The sequence below is a fragment of the Oenanthe melanoleuca genome, chromosome 10 (assembly GCF_029582105.1).
Source record: "Oenanthe melanoleuca isolate GR-GAL-2019-014 chromosome 10, OMel1.0, whole genome shotgun sequence".
In the NCBI taxonomy this organism is placed as follows: Eukaryota; Metazoa; Chordata; class Aves; order Passeriformes; family Muscicapidae; genus Oenanthe; species Oenanthe melanoleuca.
Genome location: NC_079344.1, coordinates 2,084,936 through 2,106,648, shown reverse-complemented (window position 1 = coordinate 2,106,648; position 21,713 = coordinate 2,084,936). Strand labels below are relative to the sequence as shown.

At 36.1% G+C, this 21,713-nt stretch overlaps 1 protein-coding gene across 2 annotated transcripts in view; it reads right to left on the bottom strand.

Moving 5' to 3' along the window:
- The window catches only part of VPS13C (vacuolar protein sorting 13 homolog C), a 67,433-nt gene that overhangs the window by 24,963 nt on the left and 20,757 nt on the right, over positions 1-21,713 (bottom strand). For both annotated transcript variants that reach the window (XM_056499658.1, XM_056499657.1), the window contains 31 exons: positions 21,332-21,449; positions 20,860-20,989; positions 20,491-20,569; positions 19,652-19,791; positions 18,946-19,099; positions 18,472-18,548; positions 18,237-18,296; positions 16,874-17,027; positions 16,601-16,717; positions 15,562-15,665; positions 15,094-15,261; positions 14,046-14,350; positions 13,643-13,790; positions 12,772-12,880; positions 12,192-12,325; positions 11,592-11,748; positions 10,842-10,921; positions 9,987-10,046; positions 9,088-9,253; positions 8,077-8,193; positions 7,459-7,562; positions 6,905-7,072; positions 6,191-6,495; positions 5,667-5,811; positions 4,595-4,751; positions 3,610-3,740; positions 2,488-2,657; positions 1,727-1,965; positions 1,283-1,512; positions 724-816; positions 172-537 (listed from right to left, as the gene is read on the bottom strand). In XM_056499658.1, coding sequence (XP_056355633.1) covers positions 172-537; positions 724-816; positions 1,283-1,512; positions 1,727-1,965; positions 2,488-2,657; positions 3,610-3,740; positions 4,595-4,751; positions 5,667-5,811; positions 6,191-6,495; positions 6,905-7,072; positions 7,459-7,562; positions 8,077-8,193; positions 9,088-9,253; positions 9,987-10,046; positions 10,842-10,921; positions 11,592-11,748; positions 12,192-12,325; positions 12,772-12,880; positions 13,643-13,790; positions 14,046-14,350; positions 15,094-15,261; positions 15,562-15,665; positions 16,601-16,717; positions 16,874-17,027; positions 18,237-18,296; positions 18,472-18,548; positions 18,946-19,099; positions 19,652-19,791; positions 20,491-20,569; positions 20,860-20,989; positions 21,332-21,449 — 4,685 coding nt within the window. The remainder of the gene's footprint in view (positions 1-171; positions 538-723; positions 817-1,282; positions 1,513-1,726; positions 1,966-2,487; positions 2,658-3,609; positions 3,741-4,594; positions 4,752-5,666; positions 5,812-6,190; positions 6,496-6,904; positions 7,073-7,458; positions 7,563-8,076; positions 8,194-9,087; positions 9,254-9,986; positions 10,047-10,841; positions 10,922-11,591; positions 11,749-12,191; positions 12,326-12,771; positions 12,881-13,642; positions 13,791-14,045; positions 14,351-15,093; positions 15,262-15,561; positions 15,666-16,600; positions 16,718-16,873; positions 17,028-18,236; positions 18,297-18,471; positions 18,549-18,945; positions 19,100-19,651; positions 19,792-20,490; positions 20,570-20,859; positions 20,990-21,331; positions 21,450-21,713) is intronic.

The window sequence follows — 21,713 nt, the reverse complement described above, 5'->3', positions numbered from 1 at the left end:
TTTTCCCAGAGGTACAGAATTGAGCATCCCAACTCCACCATGATATGCACACCTGGCAATTGAAGAAGGCTGCTTATATATCCAAGCACAGAATGAAGAATGAGGCAATTTGGTAAAATTACAAGGGGTAGTAAAAGTGTTTTAAACTGCTAACAGTTTGACCCCACATACCTCCAGTGATGTATCAGCAGTGACCTCCATCAGTGAGGACCAGTTTCTAAGAACACCTGAAAATGCAGATTCCACCAATAATAAAGGGACAGTTCGATGTCCCAGGCCACATTCCAAGGTAATCTGAATTGATTTCACCACAATGTCAAATTTCTCTTGCTTCAGAATTTGTTCATGGTCCTTCAAAGTTTCTGTTGCTTCTGTGGCTATGTCAACACCAAGAAACCAAGCATTGCACTCGTCTACAGGTTTCACTTGCCACAAACTCTCAGAAACTTCAGTTGCTCCTCTAGAATCCTCCTCTTTTGTTTTGGGTTTTAGAGCAGCCATAATGGTCATGACAGTATTCAAAATTATTGGTGATATCTTGAACAAAGAAAAAAAAAATCTTCTATTAAAATACATAATATATTATAAATGAAAACAGCAAATATGAGAAGTCATTTAAGAGATGCAACTTATTAATTTTATTAAAATCCACACAGCAACAAAAACCAAGCTACACAGCCTGAGAAATAGCTGTTCTTTCAAAGACAGTTTTAATAATCTCACCTTAATAGTTAGTTCCTCCATTGTTACTGCCACAGTGTGTAACCCTGAAGTGTGCACCATATTTTCCATGACCAAAGAGCATGGCCATAACACCTGAGAGAAAAACAATTTGATTACTAAGGTGACACCTTAAATCTAACCTTTTCATAAGATCTTGTATTTTTTTCACTCCATAGGCCAAAGGAGTACTGATCCCATGAAGCACCAACATGTTTCAGAGTAAAAATTTTCCATATAGTGCAACAAATACCATTTTGTATTGGAAGGTTAAAAGCCAGTGAAATAAAAGCTTCTGACATAATGCTTAAAAACCAGACAGAACAAAAAACCCAACACATTTACAAATGCACAGCACAGGTTTTAGACAGAACTCTAAGTGCTCAAGTCCTGCACCTACTGATAAAAGATTCACCTTTAAATGGCACAGGCCCCTCCTCTCTTCTGAATAATCAATGATATGAAAACTGAGAGTTCTGAGTGCTATAGATATGCCAGCAAAGGAACATGCCTGCCACCGGTTCCAATAACTTTTTTCATCAAGAAACACTGGTTTCCTTACCGTGGTAACATTCTTGCCTTGTTTATCTTTGAGAAAGGCACAGGCCAACACTTTGAAGGCATTCACTTGAGCAGTCATCCTTTGTGCAAGCTTGTCTGATGTCAGAGAAAAGTCACATTGGAAGGAAACTTTTAAGGCAGGAGCATCAGCACTGGTCAAATTAGCAACAAACACAATTTCTGGATCCATAATCACAGCTTTGACTGTCATGTTTGGCCGTACAGATATTTCTGTGAAAATAAGTTTAAAAACCCACCTTGAATATAAAAACCAGAAAGAAGAAAGCTATCTACTGTCAGTGGCCAATCTACACATTCTGAAGAATAAACTAATTTTTTAAGCCTGATACCAAGACAGCATCTTGAAAACTTTTGGATGAGTTATTTTCAGAATGAAATCTGCAAAGGAGGGAAATGGAGGTGGGTGGAAATTGGTTCCACAGACCTGTTTCTGCCTTGGATTTCCCAGAAGCAACTTGCTTTAATTGGAACTGTGCAGATCCTTCAGTTGAAGATACTGGCATTGACTTCATGAAAAAACGTGCTACTGTCAACAAAAATTCCATACTAGCACATATGTACAGCTTGTCGAGGACAGCAACAACTTCAGTTCCATTTTCATCCTGCTTATATCTTATATCAATCATAGAAATGTCATTTGTGTCATCTTTCTTGTCTATCATTCTGGAAAAAGGTTAATAAGAAGTATTTCAAACATAGATCTAGGAAAACAAATATGCATAAGTACCACCATTTTTTCTCCCCATGCCATTTATAAAGAAGAATTACTACACAAGCAAGCAGTGTTTCTTCCAGAAATAAGAGGGTAGAGGCTTTTCTAGCAGAAGAGTCATTTCAATTTAAAACTAGTGTGCTACATTCTTGTAAGTATGCATGCAGCACATAACAATCACACTCTAGTTGAGGCTGGGAGCCCTCTATACAGCTGTTCTACAGTTTATTGTATTATGCCAGCCTCCAAGATTTCATTTTATTTTGGATAACCTGAGAAATCAACATAGAAGAGTAGAAATTTCTTTAACATTATTAAAATGACATTGTTCACTTCTAAGCACAGAGTATTACAGGCCACAACTGACAGCACTGCAGAGTTTTATCAATTCCATGTGAAGCCAAGTATAGAGCACGGAAAAACTCTTCCTCATAAGCTGGAGTTTTTTACATTTCTGATGCATTCAAACCTACCTTGCAGTCACATTCTGAATTCCTTCTCTGAGATCATCCAAGGTACATGCTTTGAGTTTAACACTGATATCCATGGAGCCATCTGAGAACATCTCCCCTGCTGATGCCATGAGATGCAGCCGGAGCTCACCGAGGCGCAGTTTGTCACTGTGCACTGAAAGCAGAGACTGCTACAGAAAAACAAAGTGCAAGGTTACTTATCACAGAACAAAGCTATGAGACATTTCCCTTGCTGCTAGCCATGTGCATTGTCATCCCTGAACTGGAGGACCTGATTAGCCTGTCACTGTCATTAGTCCTTCACTCATACAAATGAGTTCAAAAAACTCACTGAGAGAAGAAAAAACCTGCAGGGCTGCAGTGCTTCTGCACAACACTGCCAGCAGTTGTTCAGAATGCATGAGTGAAGGATAATCTATTTGAATGCTGGATCCCATATCAGAGGATCCCTCCACTCTCATCCTACTAACTCATCTACAAGAACACCTCAGCAATAAGTGAGAATTACACAACAGTGAAATTAAAATATTATCCCATTACAGAGTCCTTCTTCCCTATGATGCTCATTGCACAAGAACATCTTAAAAATTATACACAAATAACTTTCACTATACACAAAGACATATAAAGCAAGTACCTTCACATCTACACAAAGCAGACTTTATTAAGTCATAAAAACAAGACATTTCACATCTTTTTTGTTTTCAGCAGAGAGAATGCTCGTGATTGCTCACACTTGGGGATATACAAGAGGAAATTATGGGTCATACACAACTTGGACCTGCTTACTAACTCTTAGAGGCACCATGCATAGAACTAGCACTGTCTGAGCTAATAATTTCTGCTTTTCAAATATTCATTTTTATTTTGGATAACTGGAATCAAAGTTTGAATGACCAAATCAAATGCTGGATAGTTTTGGTGACTTAGTGATATTTTCAGTGTGACTTTCAGAAATGCTCACACCTTTTTCTTAAGGACATTGTCTGCCCAAGAAAGCTCAAAGCTCTATTAGGAAAGCCAATGCAGCTGATGTAACTTCATTTTTCTAGCCTGAGTTCTGTCCATGTGAGAAGCCTTGGCCACCAATCCCATCTGTGTGGCAAAAGCTTTGTCACAAACCTGAGTCGTGTCACTGTTGTAGAGAGTTACAGAAAGGGACTCAAAATTGAAGTCAAATTTGAGCAACGTATAACATTCCACAGAAGACTGAACTGCAGAAACACTTTCTTGTCCAGAATCAACAATGGCACCTGTCAGTGAAAAGAAGATATTTTTAAATTTCTTTTGAATAGTGAGCCTGCTTTTGGTTTTGGGCTTTTTTGTTGTTGGTTGCATTTTTTTCTGGTTGGTTGGTTTGGTGTTTGGGTTTTTCTAAATTGAGATCAGAAAATCACAAAAAGAAGAAAAGCTCTAAATCCAGCAAACTATTAAAAATAATTCACACTTTTAATTTTGTTGTATCCAGTGCATACTAAAATTATCTAGCACAGAGTGGTTTAGAACCTTAAAAGAAGCTGTCATTAGTCTACTGAAGTTCTTTGTTCACTTTAATGAAGAACAACATGAAGTACCAATTCTTCTCAAGGAGCCTGCCCTACTCCTCCTTTCAGTTTCTATTCACAGTAGACCAATTCAACTATTGGTTAAATTGCAATTTTTTGACATTGAGAATGTCAAGTTTGGAGAAAAAATAGATTTTGGCAAAGTGTTTATAATATTTCACCCAGAGACATGCACTGTTTACACTGACAGATTATTTGAGCACTAATACCTTCCTCTATAGTTATAATTGTGCATTAACATTCTAAGGTATGTGATTTGGCTTTTTTCTTTTTTAACCACGTGCAGTTAGAAGAGTGATGGATATAAACTGAAGGATACCATTGTATGAGAAATTAATCACAAAAAACACACCACAAAAGCTTCTGACCATCAGGAGCTCACGCTCCATGTAAGGGCATACATTCTTATTTATAGCTTTTCATGTATACAATATATTTGTAACAGTTAAAACAATTTGTTGTGCTTCAGAAAAATACAATATTTGAATTTGGAAACAGCCCTCTACCTACACATATTCATTCAGCCCTTAAACTGAACATACCCTCAGAGCCACCAGATTCATGTAGAGCTTTCCCTTTTTTAGGTATCTGCATATCCTCAATATTCTCTTGCACAGTACTTGGCTGGGAAGAAGCCTCTCCAAGGTTTTCAAGTAAAATTTTCAAGATAACAGTTAGATCATCTTCACTGAGTGCAATCTGTAAAGTGATAAAGCCACAAGTTCATTTTTGGTGACAGCATTTCTTCCAACACACTATGCAATCATTGAGGAGAAACAGTGGGCTGCTTCCAGCAGAAACAAACTGGACAGTCAAAATTATCCTGTTCAAAACAATCTATATGACTTGCCCACTCTTCCTATATCACTTGTTACTTGTAATAAACAAGAGTTACAACAAGAAATAACAGTCCATATGATAAACACTTTCTAGACTTGTAAAGGCTCTTTGCCTATTAAAAATATGAGTAATTGATAAACATAAGCACTTTTCAACAATTCAGTAATCCAAAAACATGACCAGAAAACTGCCATTCAGTAGACAAAGATTTAATCCTAGCATCATAGAATCAGAATAAATCATAACAATATAATATAATATAATAAAAAAGCAAGCAATACTAAGTGATAAGATGCAGCCACTTAGTCCATAGCACACAGTGTAAGAACATTTTTCCTACATTTGGTTAATTTTGCTGGTGCTCCTTTAAATCTCTTTTTTCTCTGTGCTTCAGCAATATTTGGCCACAGCACAGACAGAATTTGAATTGTTAAATCTCATTTTTAAATGGTAACTCAATAGATAACCTGAATGACTTTACTGACTGTCGAGTCAATGGATAGCTCCAACGGACCTCAAGAAAAATAAAACCCAATTTTATTCAATCTGCATGCAGCTACACCAAAACTACTCATTATACAGTAGTTATCAAAGTTATACAGTTTATTATCAAAATTCTAACAAATCTATAAAATGGATGATAAAGCTGGAAGTCTTTCAACATACTGTAAAGGACATAAACTGAAATGAGTTTACAAGCTCCTTAACCAAGCTGAGGAGTATTCTGAGAATCCATGTGACTTTTGATATAGCTCTCCTTAGTCATGATACTACCTGCATTGGTTTTAGGTCTCCTTTGATACCAATTGTTGGGCATTTATGGTACCATGCTGCTGCTAAATTTCTCTGGACCAGTAAAGCCAAACTCACAGGACGCAGAATTTCAGAATCTGGTTGTGAATCTGTGGATATAATGCACCTAAAAGAAGACAGTGGAAGTAATGGAGTAAAAATGTTGACTAGTTGCAGAATACCAAACAATATCATATTAATCTAGCAAAATTCTAGGCATAATTAATTTTAGAATAAGCTAATATGCACTTACACCCATGTATGCACTCCAGATGAACTCAAGTTACTGTGCTATCACTCCTTTCTTTCCAAGGAAGTTTAGAGACTGTGGACCTGTGTCTCTATCTAAAAGCACTCCTAAACTCATCTTGGCAAGGCTTTTTGCTTGGTTTTAGTATGTTCTCATTGCCTACCACGTTCAAATAAGAGAAAAGCACTGCATAAAGAACATGGACACACTTTCCTTTACAAAGACACTTCAACTCAGGGAAAAGCTCCATGTTTACCTTGATAATTTCAAGTCAGTCAGCTGCACATCCATGTTTTCAATAACTGGAGGAAGAGGAGATTCACCTGAAGACACCAGCTTGAATTCATTCTGAACTCTGATTAAGCCAAGATCAGCTACCAAAGCATTACATGAAGCTGAAGATTCAGGGACAACTATGACTGGAGCTTTCAGGTTGACATCCATCAGAAGGCGGAAGCTCTTTTTGGCAAAGTCCTTCATGCTGGAAGCAGCCATCTCTGCTGCCTGGGCAGTGACTGCAGTCAGGGCTTCCTGTGCTGCTTGGAAATTGTTCAGGAAATTCTGTGAACAGAATTCAAAAAATAAGAGTTCCATGAAAACAAATAGCCAAGCCACAGGAAAATGCAAATTTAAGAAAAATTAACACCTGTGGTATAAATATGAAATTCCTAATTCAACCATACTCGTTTCAAAAGAGAAAAAGGTTAAAATCATGAATAAGCTTACATGTTGTTTAACTGTTTAGTTTTTAAGATATTATTAAAGCTATCAGCTCCATTCATTACTTCTTTTGTCATCATTCTCCTTGGCAATCTTTTGTAAAGCAACTTAAGTGGTAACTCTTCAGTAAAATACTTATATGTGCTTGCACATCAGCTCACCACTAGGTACAGGTCAAAGAGTTGATTGCATTTTATCTCATTTAAAAAAAGTTCAAGGTCAAGAAAAAAAACTTAAACTCATGTCTTACCAAGAGAGACATAAAGAACTTTTGTAGATAAATTATTTGGATGCAGCCCACTTTCAGAGACATTTTACCATCCACTCTTGACATATCAGTGTAGGCTTCCCCTGCAGTAGCATCTGGATAAAGTGACATGTGAAATCTAAACACTTCATCTCCCATTATGCAGACAGCCTAGAAAATTAAGTCCACATCATTAATTCCACCAGGTATTTCTGAAACAAAAAATATTTCCCCAACAAGATCAATACCACATGGTAGGCACACAAGGAAACAGAATCACCTATTTTATAGCATATGCCTCTTCTCACTTGCTTATCTATAGCCCATTTTATATTTAAGCCCTGCTACTCAGAATTAAACATACCAGTGCAAATAGAACTAAATATTAAATAGAAGTTTTTCTTCTTTGAGGTGAAGGAAATTAACCAATAAATTTTGCTTAGTATTACATCATACATTGCATTCTCTAACACAGCAAATTTAACTACAGTGTTGTCACTAAATCAATTAAAGAACTGTTTACAGTTCAGCTGTTCACACTCTGGTCAACACATCACCTTTTTATGGATTGTTTTTGGATCAACATTTGTAATTACAATGTCCTCAAGTCTGGAGAACACTTTAATCTTTTTAGGCTTCATAGCCACCGATGCATCCATTCCTGAATGAAACAAAAGAAAGAAGGTAATAAATGCACTTGAACAAATTTCTAAGTAAACACTTCTGCTAAAAACAAAGAAACAAACAAAAAACCAAAAATTATTTACTACTGAATATAAATAATAATAACAACTTAGAATCCAGCCTTCTGCTATGTAACAATGAATGCTGAACCTGAGAGAGAAGTCAGGGCCCTACTGCACAGGACAAAGTTGCCAACATAAATTGATTCTAAGACTACAGTTCCCCAACACTATCCAGTATCTAGCTATTTAAAAATGGAAGTTTGTGTTACCTAAATCATAGTGGCTTCACTTCTTTTAATTTTACTACACTTAGAAATTGTCTTCATTTTCTGAGTTAAACTTTTTTTCCTTGCAGATCATTTCATACAATCAAACACATGTTAGAGACACCTGTAGTGCACACACAGGCCTTTTAGAAGTGAATGGAGAGAAACAGCCTATTTCTGGCTACAGCCAGCTTCATCTAATATTTAAAAAAAAACCTCTTACCTCGTATTCTAATGTCTGCAATTCTACAGGTCTGATCACACACTGTAATACTGAATGCATTTAGCTTTGCAGTGACTTTTAATTCACAGACATCATCATGGGCTGCATCATCAGATACTGGATAGGAAACACAAGAGACATACAAGGAGTTCAAGTACTACAACCCCACTGTTTAAAACAAATATTAGATTAGTAGTTTTGTACATATATGAACTGTTCAAAAGCAGTCTGCAGTCATTCCCTAAAAGATACTGTAATCCTTAGTCAAAACATGAAAAAAGTTATTTATTAACATCAAGATGATGGCTTTTCTCCTCATTAATACCTAGTTTTCATGCATCAATTGCTGAATGCAGTATATACTACACTGTCTCACATGATAAATGCTCCTCTCTGTGTCGAGTACCAAAGCCAATTTGGGGACATTAGCTGCAACAACACTGCACAAACACAAAATATAATAGCCACTAGACTCAATCCCAATAGTTTTAGAAATAGAAAATGTTGAATTTCACTAGCAACACAACAAGCACAAGAATCAACAACACAGGACCTGATAAAATATTCAGGAGCTTCCATGCAAAAGCTAAAAAGACCTGTAATTAAATAAATACACCACCCCTTCAGTTCAGAACTTCTCTTTGCCTCCCCAAGGGAATATTTATTTTCAGCAATGCAAGCACTCTTTAGAACCTTCAGATTGGAAAGCTACATGGTTGTGACACTAAACCTTTGGAAAAGCTGCACACTGCAACATCATTTATTCAACTTTCATTATAAAAATCTGACCACTACCCAAGAAAAGTTACATTGAGTAAGGAGAATTTGTAAAATTAAGCAACAGAAAAGTGTCTGTTTTTAATTAAGATTTTTTTCTCCACATTTACAGTTGTGCATGCTTTGTTTTCCACCAAACAGACTGCAATGAGGTCATCTGAAATAACATCCCTTGAAACTGAAGGTGAGATGTTGTTAAACAACAAAAGTACAGCCTTACTAATATGACACTACCTGGTCTAAGAGTGTTTCCTTTTCCCTGTTCCTTCATTTGAGGCTTATGGTCTGAGGATTTATCTGTACTGGGAAGACTTGCTGATGGGACACTGAAGGTGAGGAAACTCATGATGGAAAGCAAAGCCTCTGTGTGAAGTACTATATCCAAACATGAAAAGATGACCTAAAACAAAGGCAAGGAGACAAAGGAATATCGTTATTTAGTAGTGGTTTATACCCTAATAACTCAGAGCTGCTGTGACAGAACCAAGGAAAAAAGCCTCTAGCTCAATTTCACAAGTATTGGCTTTTCTATCTCCATGCCCTTCAACTTCACACTACACAAGCTCCAGAACAGATGAGGGAGCTAGAGAAGGGAAGCTTAAATCAGCTACAGAGGAACTGTGCCAATCTAAAGATTGATGCCTCATGTGGTTATGCCTTTTGCAGGACACTCTTTAGTTCTGCTGCATTGCATTTCATTCAGCACTTTGGTTGACAAGTTCAGAACCACATATGAAGATACTTTAGTAGATACAGTACAACAGCAACAAAAAATCCCAATAAGAATCAAAATTTGCAATCAGAACAGGCTAAACAAAGCACATGCTAAAGGGCTCAGCTAAAATACATTAGGACATTTTTCTAAATAGCAAAAACTGTATAGTTTTCAGTTTAAAAAAATTAATACAATAAATACGTCCATTAAAAAAAATCCTTTTTTTCCCCACCTGGATTTGTCTTTGAAGTAGTTAAATATAAAGCAGAAGGTTTTAATAATGAGAGTCAGGACTTTGGTTTCTGGGTTGGTTTTGTTCCCTTTTTTTTCTCTTCAATGAGAAGAAAACAGGGAGCGACTAACACAGCTGCACAATTTGAAAAGCTTAAAAAGCAAATTAAATAAATCTAGTACTTACATTGATGCTTTGCTTAGTGCTTTGGTAAGTAGTAACAAAGTCTGGTCCATCAGGATCAGCCTAAAGGGAAGAAAAAAAAAAAACATGAAAGGGACGTGGTCAGTCTCTACTGAATTAGCCAATAATTAATTATAATTATGAATAACTTTATTAACTTAATTATTTGAATTTAACCCACACACAAGAGTTACTCCAATTGCAAAAGAAAACAGAGGAAAGTGATGAAGCCCAAACAAACAAGTTCTTTAAATAAGGCACAAGCAAGACAAACAGAACAGGGGACTCACAATGCTCTGCTCAGAGACCTTTCATAGCACATATTTTGTGAAAATCCACCTGCCTAGTTACAAAACTTTCTCTCATCTAGAATTTATTTAAATTGGATCAATTTATGCTTAGTACTTTGTCAGTACAAATTAATTTATTTTTCACTATGTAAATGATGCCATTCCAGATAAGAGTGTTGAGGAGCCCACTGATTCTACATCCTAACAGATTCCCAAGTATTCATGCAATTTATAAGCTATATATCACTCTTCAAATGTGACTTTTATCACCTGTCGAGTCACTCCTCACTTACACAGGCAAAGACCATCTCACCTGCTAAGTTTCACAAAGGTACTCATTTGTGCTGTACACACAGAACACAAATATTTGTCTTGCCAGTGATTTCAGTAATAGCATTGACTCATGAAGCAAGCACTATATGGAAGCAGTGGAGAATAAAATGCAATGCTAAATTGAAAAACAGGTATTTGGGAGAAGGCCTGGGTAAGTTTTAGATAAAAATCTACAGGCTAAGTATGGCAGCCTTACTTTACTCCCCATGCAATTTTACTGAAAATGTATTGAAACCTTAATATACTCCATTTTCAAAAGATGTTCATCTCTGTCACTTGAGGAATTAAGAATGCAAAGAGGATCTCCTTTTGAGTCTGCAAACAAAGAAATAAAAATGTGAAGTGTTTCCACTCACAAGCTTTACTCCCAATGTCTCCAAGCTAATTCTCCATTGCATACTAATTACATACTATTCTTGCTGAAAGAGTAAACAGCTATTTTCTCTGAGAAGCTGCACATGAAGCATTATCTTGTGAAATGCTACATTCACTTTATTTTAAATTAAACTAGTAAAAATTAACTTATCTTGCTCTTGCAACAAGGCTCAAAACTGAAAGTTTTTTGTATTCCTACCTTCATGTATTCACAATCAAAACCTTACTTTTCAACTCTGGATAAATGGCTATTTCAGTTATCACTTCACTGTCAGTTTGAGTTGTTACCTGACCAATCAAGTAAGCACTTGCATTTCCAGTGCTGCCAGAACTGGCCACAAAGCACAGAATCAGAAGCTCATCAAAACACACTGAACAGATAGAACACTTCTCAGGGTCACCATTCCTGCTCAAAGTATGCAACTCACTCAAATACATTAACTCTAACTCCAGCAATACCAGTAAAACTTGGTATCAGGTAAAACAGATCAATTCTATCTAAATTACCCTTTCCCACACCCCTCATTATTGGTTTAGGACATGCTATCCTCTGGCAATAAATCCAATTGCACACACTCTACTGACTGTGTCAGTTCTCTGGAAGACTTACCATTTATTTCAGTGCATCTCATTGTAATTTTTTTCAGATATGCTGCTGCAGCCAGTTCATGATTTCTAATTTTGGTTTTGGTTCCAAGTTGTAGCACAGTTAAAATATGTAATGGATATCTCTCCTTCTGAACTTGCTTCATCAAGGTTATTACAACCTTGAATAAGGAAAGGGAAGTAAGTGCAATAGTTCAGTGAAGCTGTTCAGATGTGGCAAGCAGTTATAAGCAAGCTTTATCTTCTCAGCTAAATGTGAAACATAGTATTAAACTAGACATTTTGCATTTTTATAAACAAACCCTGTAAGACTGTCTTAGGTTGCAATGCAAGATGTGACTATGTATTCTGTTACCCTCTGTTGAAACCAGGTGGGGCACTGTTCTTTATCTCTTCCATGACCCTCTTCCCACCAAAGGAGTATCTTCTGTTAATGGGCCATTGAGTCCCACTGCATGACTGATAAAATTACATCATCCCATTGTGAGATGTTCCACCCAGGAAAATTAAACCCTTCTACAGGATCATTGCTTCAACTGAACCCCATCTGTCACTCCAGGAGGACTGGGTTCAGATACAATAAGTTGTACAGATGGATACATACCTCTTTGATTTCAAAATTAAGCAGCATATTGATAACATCTTCATTTAATGTTATTTTTCTCTTTTCAGACACCATTCCTTCTGGAACACTTTTATCCTGTATCAAAACCAATCTCTCCAGTTCTTTCATTTTACCTGAAACATCCAACATATTACTTAACTTTTGAAATTGACACCATTTGTTTAGCTCAAGAAACACATCCAATTCCTTCATTCATTTATATGGATTATGTTCACCTAAGATAAGTTAGCAACATTTCCATAACCAGAACCTTTAACTTCAGAGCATGAAAAGGAAATAGAAACATGTTCTGGCAACAAGATGACTGACATCTCAATATCTTGCTAGTTCCTTGACAACATAGCTAACACAATTATCAAATTTTGTCTTGTAATGTTTCCAATTATTTGAAGTATCAAAGTATGAACACTCTCCTTGCAAAATTATAGTTTATCACTTGCACTCAGCTTATCATCATACTCTTAAGAGTTAAACTTGCTCCAGACAATAAATGCTTTTCCTTACTCCTGAAAGCAAGCACACTTGTATTCATGACAAATTCCATAATTCCATCTCTGACCTTCCTTTTGCAGCACTGATTTTGCCTCTGTTTGAGTTTCTTCTGCTTCACCCAGGTTTTCTGTCAACACTTTGAGAAAGACATTCAAATCCTCTTGACTTAACACAACCTAAAAAGTTACAGATTACAAATGCTCAGGAAAAAACACATTGTTCCTTGAACTTATCTTCTACTAACAAAGCAGAACAACAAAAAGAGTACTTATTTACAGCTATTTTGTCAGCAGAATCATGCCTTCAGTAAGAAAATTAAATTCTTTCAAAAATAAATTCTTTTTTATTGTAAAGTCTGAGGAGATTAAAGGTTTTGACCTCCAGTGCTGTATTAACATACATTGCAGCATTTAATGTACCTGTACTCCAGTCAATGGTATGCCCCTTTATGATATTTTAATTTCAGTTTCACCCAAGATGTCCCTGGCACTTTATTTGACAGTACATAAAATGCCACAAAATACAAGTACCCCTCTCAAAGGTAATGGGAAGGTAGGAAGCTGGAGTTACTAAAGCAAATATTTGCATTAATTTAAACTCCTCTCAAGAAGATTCCGTTTTTAAAGGGAATAAAACAAAAGAAGAATTTAAGGAATTTAAATTTAAAGAATTAAAGAATTAAAGAATTCAATTTTTAAGAATTTAAAGAATTTTAAAGAAATTCTTTAAAGAATTCTTGCTCAGAGAACTGGTCACAAAACCATTTATATGATTCTTTCAAATCACTACATTCATCTAGGTGAGGTTAAATCCTGTTACATTGTTGAAATCAGTCCACACTATTAAAAATTTGCAGCTTGTTGTCCCTCTGTGTCCAGAATTAACATTAAGGGCTGCTCTCACAGTAAGTATTATCAGCACCTTCTCACAAGACTTACATTCATTGTATCCAGATACCCTGTGACCTCCACCACTGGTAACTTGTGAAACCAAGCTGCAGAGAGATTTCGTTTCAGAGACAGGCTTAAATTAATAGGGTGAAGTATCTGAATATCTGGATGTGACAAATCTGTCTCCAAAGTGACCCTTGAAACACAGAAAGGAAAAAAAAAAAAAAAAACCACAGTTGGGAAGTTGGAAGTCACATCTTAGATTTTTGAAAATCTTAAAATCTCGAATGTAGCACCAAACACTTTCCTAAGCAGAACAGTTTCTGATTTTATTACTGATCTAACTGCTCTAAGATAACAAGCTAGCATTTTAATACCAAACATTTGACACATTCACCAACCACAGTTTCTAGGCAAGAACATTAATGTTCTACAGAGTATGTCACTGTACCTCGATAGTTTCAGCTTTGTCAGCTGCACATCCATTTTCTCAATGACTGGAGGGAGAGAACTGCCTTCTGAGGACACCAAGACAAACTGGTTCTGAACCTCAATCAAGCCAAGATCTATCACTATTGCATTGGGGGAAATGGAGGACTGGGGGATAACTATAACTGGTGCTTTCACGTGAATGTCCATTGCAAGCCGAAAACTCCTCTGGGCCAGGTCCTTCACACTGGTAGCAGCCTTTTCTGCAGCTTGAACTGTAGCAGCACTCAGTGTCTCCTTGGCTGTCTGGAAGTTGTTCAAGAAGGTCTAGAAAAGCAGTTGAAAAGTCTTTACTTTTTCAGTTCAGGTTACTTTTTTATTTTACATCATCATCCACCAATTATGCTGCCGACTCTATTGAAATTTCCACAGGAAAACACAACTGAATACTTTTTGTCATGACCTCTATCAGAGGGTCAAAGAAGTACTAACCAGTGTAGTCCACTTATTTTAAATTCATCTCTATTTTTTTTTTCTTTTCTTAGCTACAAGACTCCTTAGCTCATTAGCTTTAGGGACACAATTTTGAAAGCCCCTCTTGCCCTCCTTGAATACTATTAAATTCCTATTAAAGAACCTATTGAATGAGAGAAAGCCCACTGCTGTTTTACTGAAAACTCTATTATTAGGGAAATCAAACACACTGATATTTACACTGGTAAATTTGCAGGTATCATGACACCTACCTTGAAGAAAGATTTGCCTCTAGTGTTAGCTCTGATATGTTTGCAATGAACTCAGAATTTTGTTAGGGTGGAAAGGGCAGCAAACATAAAACCCCCAAACTATCTCACTAGCATGAAGTTTTTCTCTATTTCCAAAGCTGAGAGTGGGAAGTGACCAAATTGAAATTTAAACCAGTTACTTACCAAAGTTTTTAATAATACACAGAAAAATTAAACCCATCTCTTCTCTTTCAGAAACTGAAGCCTACCAGTTGTACTGAGGGCACAGCTCAGAAGACTAATCTGAGAATGCTGCAGAAACATACAAAGGGAAATAATACTTACCAGGAGAGACATGAGAAATTTGTGAAGGTACACCAGCTGGATGCAGCCCACTTTCAAACATACAGTACCATCCACTTTTGACATGTCAGTGTAGGCTTCTCCCTCAGTAGCATGAGGATTTAATGTCAGATTGAAACTGAAGACTTCATCTCCCACTATAGACACAGCCTAGAAGGAAAGAAAGAGCACCCACCAGCCATCAGCAGCTTCTGCAAAGGTACTTACAGCAAAGAACTAAAGATACCATCAGCCTATCAGATTACAAGTTAGATTACTGGTTTTTCTAATCCTTTCAGACATCCATTGTTGTAATATGAAAATTATTCTTTATGATGTATCTTCTTTGGAAATATCAATTCATGACAAATCAAATACTTTTACAAGAGTGGAATGTGTATTACATTTCACTTTTATACACATCATGCTAACCAAGAATCAAGTAAAAGTTAAAATCTTGTAGTTGAGTACTTTTTTATGAAGGGTCCTTGAATCAACATCTATGACAACCACGTCTTTAAGTCGGGCAAAGAATACAGTGTGACTTGGCTGAAGGCAAAGAGACGAGTCAAGACCTGCAAAGAACAAAAACAGAAACAGAGTCTTGCACAGCAGAAGTAACAGTTATTCTCAGGGGTGACAGCAGCAGAGGAAGTGAGGAAAAGTTACTAAGCTTTAAAATGACTCTACTACAGCCTCAACCAAAACAAAATAAAAATACTTCTAATACAGATAGTGTCTCAGTATCAATCATCTCTGGAAATAACTGAGATACTATTCATACAAAAATACTCAAACAATAATCCACTTCTTAATAAGCAAGCTATTGAGTGACTGCATTTTCTATCAGAAAATATGTTACTATACTGAATACAATACTTTTGCATACATAATCTTGTGTGAATACATTATATGATTTAGAGATGGGCATAAGCAAAAGTCTTTATGAACTGCAGTACTAATCTTGCATATCCCACATTCTTAAATAATCATGAGAGTGTTGGCAACTAAGAGGATGGAAGTTGAAGTCAGTCAGAAGGGAAATTTCCCCAAAGAACTATTGATAGCCCTTCCAAGGGGTAAAACCAATCAAGAAAACAAAACCAAAACAAGGAACCCAAACAAACCCCTAGGTTAAAAACTAAAGAAAACAGTTTGAAGGGATTTTTTTATCTTACGTAATTATTTTTCTAAATAATTTTATGGCATACCATAAAATATCCAACACTTAATAAAACATGAAAAGCCACCCATAATCAAACTCCTTCAAAGGATGAATCTAATCATCTGAGTAATAACATAGCACATTCTTCTAGCTGGAGGCCAAAACATTATGATAGACTTGAAGGCTGACTTGGAAAACAAGACTACAAGCCATTTTTGCACTGACAACAATAAATAAACAAATAAATAAAAACATGCTGCGTATTTACACCTTATTTTTTAGTCTAGTTATTAGCAATTGATTTGAAATTACCAGAGCAGTTACTTCTAATAAAGAATTTAATACCTTGTATCTTGATCTCTGCAATGTTCTTTTTCTCATCACAAATATTTAAACAGAAAGCATCCAGCTTGGCAAAAAGCTTGAAGTCAAACACATCCTTATCCTTGGAAGGTTTAGCCACTAGAAATAAGAGAAGGTGGGATTTTTAAGATACTTATGAGTCATATTTTCACTTTCATCTTTATTTCTAAAAAGCTAATCCTGTTTCTCTGGATTTGCTTTGCCAGCCTGCAATACATCCCTCTAGAACAATCATTTGGATAATCACAACTGTACCTTTCTTCAGCCTAGAGTAATCTTCTCGCTTTTCTTCTTTGGATGGTGTCTCCCCACTTCTTTCACTACCAGATGGACTAATAGCTGTTAGAAAACTGACAGCAGACATAAGGGCCTCTGTGTGCAACAGCAGGTTCAATGATGAGAAAGTTATCTGTTGAAAACATGAGATTCCACATGATCAAACAGTAACTCATATGTGTAAGAGTCAGACTGAAGTGCAAAAGCACCAGAACCAGCAACAGAACCATTCCTTAGTGTTGGGGCTTGTTTTTGTCCCTCTGTGGAATTTTCCCCATACCTGTCATTCAAACCAGAACACTTAGAAACAGAAAACTTACATATGTGGCCAACAGATTGCAAAGGAAAAAGCTTTCTGTAAAGCAGAAAGGGGATAAGCTTAGAAAATAAGGAAACCTAGCTGTAACCTAGAGTTACAGCTCTTACAGCTGTAACTGCTATCCTATAACCTTCTCAGTACCAAAAAAAACTGATACAAAATTAATTTTGTCAAAAACAGCCTTGGGCTTGAATGCTCCTGCAATAACAGTCCTATCAGCATGGGTAAATGGCAGGTGGCTGACATATTAAGTAAATATTTAGAATATGGGTATTCCTCAATAAATCCACTAAGAAGTCCAAAAGTTAAGTGCATGCCTGGTCTGCAGTTTAATAGAAGTTTTCCACTTAAATGGACTTGAAACTGGAAATAGAGCCCAAATATAATTCTTCCAGGTGAAAAAGTCCCATTGAAGAGCTGCAGGGGAACAGAAACTCCCTTGAACAGATGATATACAGAAAATTGAGTTCTCTTAATAGGAGAACTAGCCCATAGTATGAAGACAGTTAACTCAGCAGCACTGAAGTATTAGAACTCATCTGCTGCAGCTTCAGGAACTGCATTTTTGCAAAAAGATTTCAGTAATTAAAGCTCTCAGATGCAATCTACAGACACACAAAAACTATTAAGTAACAAGTGAAATATTTCAGTCTTCACATTAAAATAAGGCAGACAAAATAATGCCATAGAGGCATCACAAATACAAATTATTTGACATGAAAGACTTTGTGACTCCACTATAGTTTCCCATACTGGGCCCCTGAATGTCATGATCCCTGATGTATGAGAAAGTGCATCCTTACAGTAGTTTGAATTTCACCCACATGCACTAGATAATCACTTTTTCAGCAGTTCAACAGACAAACATTCTGCTCTTAAGTAGTATAAAAATTTTCAAGGATGATTTAACTTCTGAAATCTCCTGCTGGAAGGCAGGAAAACAGGAAAGCAAAACATCTTTTATTAATTACTCTGTTCTGAGCAAGCAAAGGAAAATAAGCAATAAAATCTGCAAACACTCACTTGAATCATCTGTTCAGTGTTGTTAAAAATTGCCTCAAACTGTGGCCCATTTCTGTCAGCCTGAAAATAATGATTTGCATGAAGGTTAACATTAATTTCAACCAGTCACTGTCCTCTTCAGAACATACAAAATAATCCAACTAGCTCTGAATAGTAGGTTTAGGACTATATATAGACTATATATTAAAAATATGTAGAAATGCTTTAAAAATAATTTTAAAAGCTTTGTATATACCTTGACATATTCCACCTTCAGAAGGTCTAAGCCAGGTTTGTCTGAGGAGCTGATTAGGTGAATGGGTGCTTTTTTACCTGTAAAACACCACATGAGATAAACAAGAATTAGGTTCATTTCTGCTCTTTCAAAGAACCAAACAGCTTGTGCCTTGAAGGTAGAGGTTAACTTTTAGTACCATTTGGTAAAATACACTGCACACCAAATATGAGTCACTGGTTTCTCTTTGCCAAGTCCAAAATGGTAAATCCTTTCTCCATCCAGAGACTCAGCTCTAAGCCATTTATTTATCCCATAAGCATTATGGTGATAGTCCAGGGCTTATCAACTGCATCAGTGGCACAAGCACTGCCAAAAGACTGCACATTAACTGGGAAAGAGGAACAACATCTGCATTTCAGTGAACACAAGGCACAGGAGAGCTCCAAGTGCTACACATACACACAAATCCACTTCTCTGCCACTGCTTATTACCTCCAATTCCATAGTAATCCAAGCTTATTTTCTTCAAATAAGATACAGCTGCTAAATTATAGGTTTTGACAGTAGTTTCTGTCCCAAGATGCATTACATCAAATACAAGCACTGTTTCCTCAATTTTCTTTTGTCTGGTGAGTTCTACTAAAACCTGGATGAACAAGAAATACAGTTATGCCATCTTTGCACATGCAGTATTCTCACCATTTAAACCAACAACAAAAAAGTGCAAAATTCATGCCCTCCCTGCTTTGTTGGAAGCATTGTTTTTATTGCAGATTTAAGAGTATATAATAGAATGGAGAAGTGATTGTTTAATGGTGAAATATATAAATAAAAAAAATATTTGGGGATTTTCTCTCTTTGTAAGAGACCTGACTGGATACTGACTCTGTTTATCCAGTGCAAAATTCCCACTCTACCCCCTAATTATGAATTGATACTATTTTTTTCTACTAAAATACTCCAATAAAGAACTTTTTTTTTTTAATAAATTTTTGTGTATGCATCATGTTTTTATTTATATGCATCACACACAGACAAGACATATCTCATATGCATAGAAATATATATGTGTATATATGAGGTTTTTTTGTTTGGTGATCACATTTCTACATCCACTAATCTGGAGAACACTGATAAATGAATATTGGATTTTTTTAAAGTATCCTTTAGGTAAGAGAAAACAGAATTACAGACATACTTCTTTAATTTCAAACTTCAGCTGAAGATTTGTCAGCTCCTCCTGAGCAGACTCCTCTTTTCTTATTTCTTCTCCTTTAATTATTGAACTGTCAGTTGGTTCAGAGGTTTCCTCAAAATCGAAATATTCTTCTTCAGAGTCTACAGAAGTGAAATTACTTCCTCAGTAAACTTTTTCCAGAAACAGGGCTAAACATCCCACCTTCTCTTTCCTATTCCAATTGCATTTTTAATAGCATGATCATTTTAAATCTAACCTGATAAAATATACTTTAGATCTATACTGCTCTCTTACCCATTGGATGAGAAGCAAACAAAAGCCCTATTAAAGACTGCACTAGAGTCTTAAAGGCATCATAAGACATTCAACACATGAGAAAGTAAAAATAAGAGAAGCTCCAGGGAAACAAGTGTCCAGGTTACACTACAGGAAATTTCTCTGTAGAACAGTCATGCAAATAAATGCTCCAATACAGTAATTTCTCAGTAATGTGTTGCTCTAGCTTTGCCTTTTCAGAAAAAGGAAAGCATTGCTAATACAAAACAGTCAGAACAACCTAATACAGTTGGAATTTACAGTTCACTCATTTTAAGAGTCTGCTTATGCATAATATTAATTAAAAAAAAAAAAGGTGGGTTTGCTTTTTAGAATAAGTAAGTTTATTAGTCTGAGGTAACATCAGCATCTTAATCAAATCTCCTTATGCACTTGAGGGGAGATATGACCCATCACTTATCTCTGTTGTCCTTACAGGTTTTAACATAAATAACAGCATGGAAATATTAGCTATTCCTTAAATTATGGCCTTACTTTACAAAGACACATCTGTAGCTTCTTACCTGACACTATTTCTGCTAACAACTGGGGTGTATTAAGCAACCCTTTACCAACAACAGGAATTGTGGGAATAGCTGGTACCTGGAGGGAAAGAAAAGAGAAAAATAACCAAAACAGTATTTTAAAGTTTCTGTAACCTGGTATGTTCATATTTTTTACTGATGATGACTGTTCCACAATGCCTCCCCCACATTCTTTGGCATGGTCAGCTCTGCCAATACTTGTATTGAAACCAGCAGGACAATGACAAAGGCTCCACTGCTTGTTTGAGGAAGACCTGAATGTTCTGATGGTAAGTCAATGAAGACATTAATGATGTTTTTTTGCTTGTTTGGGCACTTTTGAAGTTTTCTTACTTGTAGTCAGCTTACCTTTGTGCTTGGAACTGACAGAGATGACTTCTGAGGCAGTGGAATGCTATCAATCAGATCAAAGATTGCCTTGACTTTCTGGTCAGAGAGTCTGACATGCACCAAAGGAAGTCCTCCTGACACTTTAAACCTTTTTTTAAAAAAACAACTGATTAAATTCCTATACAAAAAGTTACCAACTCTTCATGTAAATCTTACTAACATGGATACTCCTATATAAAAATCACATCACAGTAAAGCCAGGGATTCTGCATTAAAACAGGGCTTGGACTTAAGCAGTAGTTCATAACCAGCAAAGGATTCAGGGAACCACTACTCAAAAAAGATTTTGCCAACAGTAGTAACCTATTTCAGTTTCTCAGTTAATACCTTCAAATTACAAAGTGGTACTGGACCTCTAGAGAAAACACAGCTTTCTTTTCTCTAAGTACAAAGTAATTCTAAATGAGCCTTTTCAACATTAACACATTACCTCGCCATCCTGGCATCTCTTTCCACCATTGATTTTGCCAACTGTACATGAATATCCATAGGCTGCAAAATGTGCAAAGTGGATGGATGTTGAAAACGAGCCTTCTTCCAATCTTCACCTGAAAATGTCCAGTAAATTTAGATGAAAGAAAGAAAAAAAAAAAATCACCTGCAAATTGCTCTCATTAAGGCATCATTAAAGTAATCAAATGGCATCACTACGAGGGTAAAAAAACCCACACACCAAGCAAAGAAACCTAAAACTATTAGATCAAGTATTTTAAAAGCTTTTAATCCCATTTGTGAACACTATTGTCTTAGCAGCACTAAACCCAATTTTACACTAAAAGATGTATCTACATTGACCCCTAGAAAAACAAATG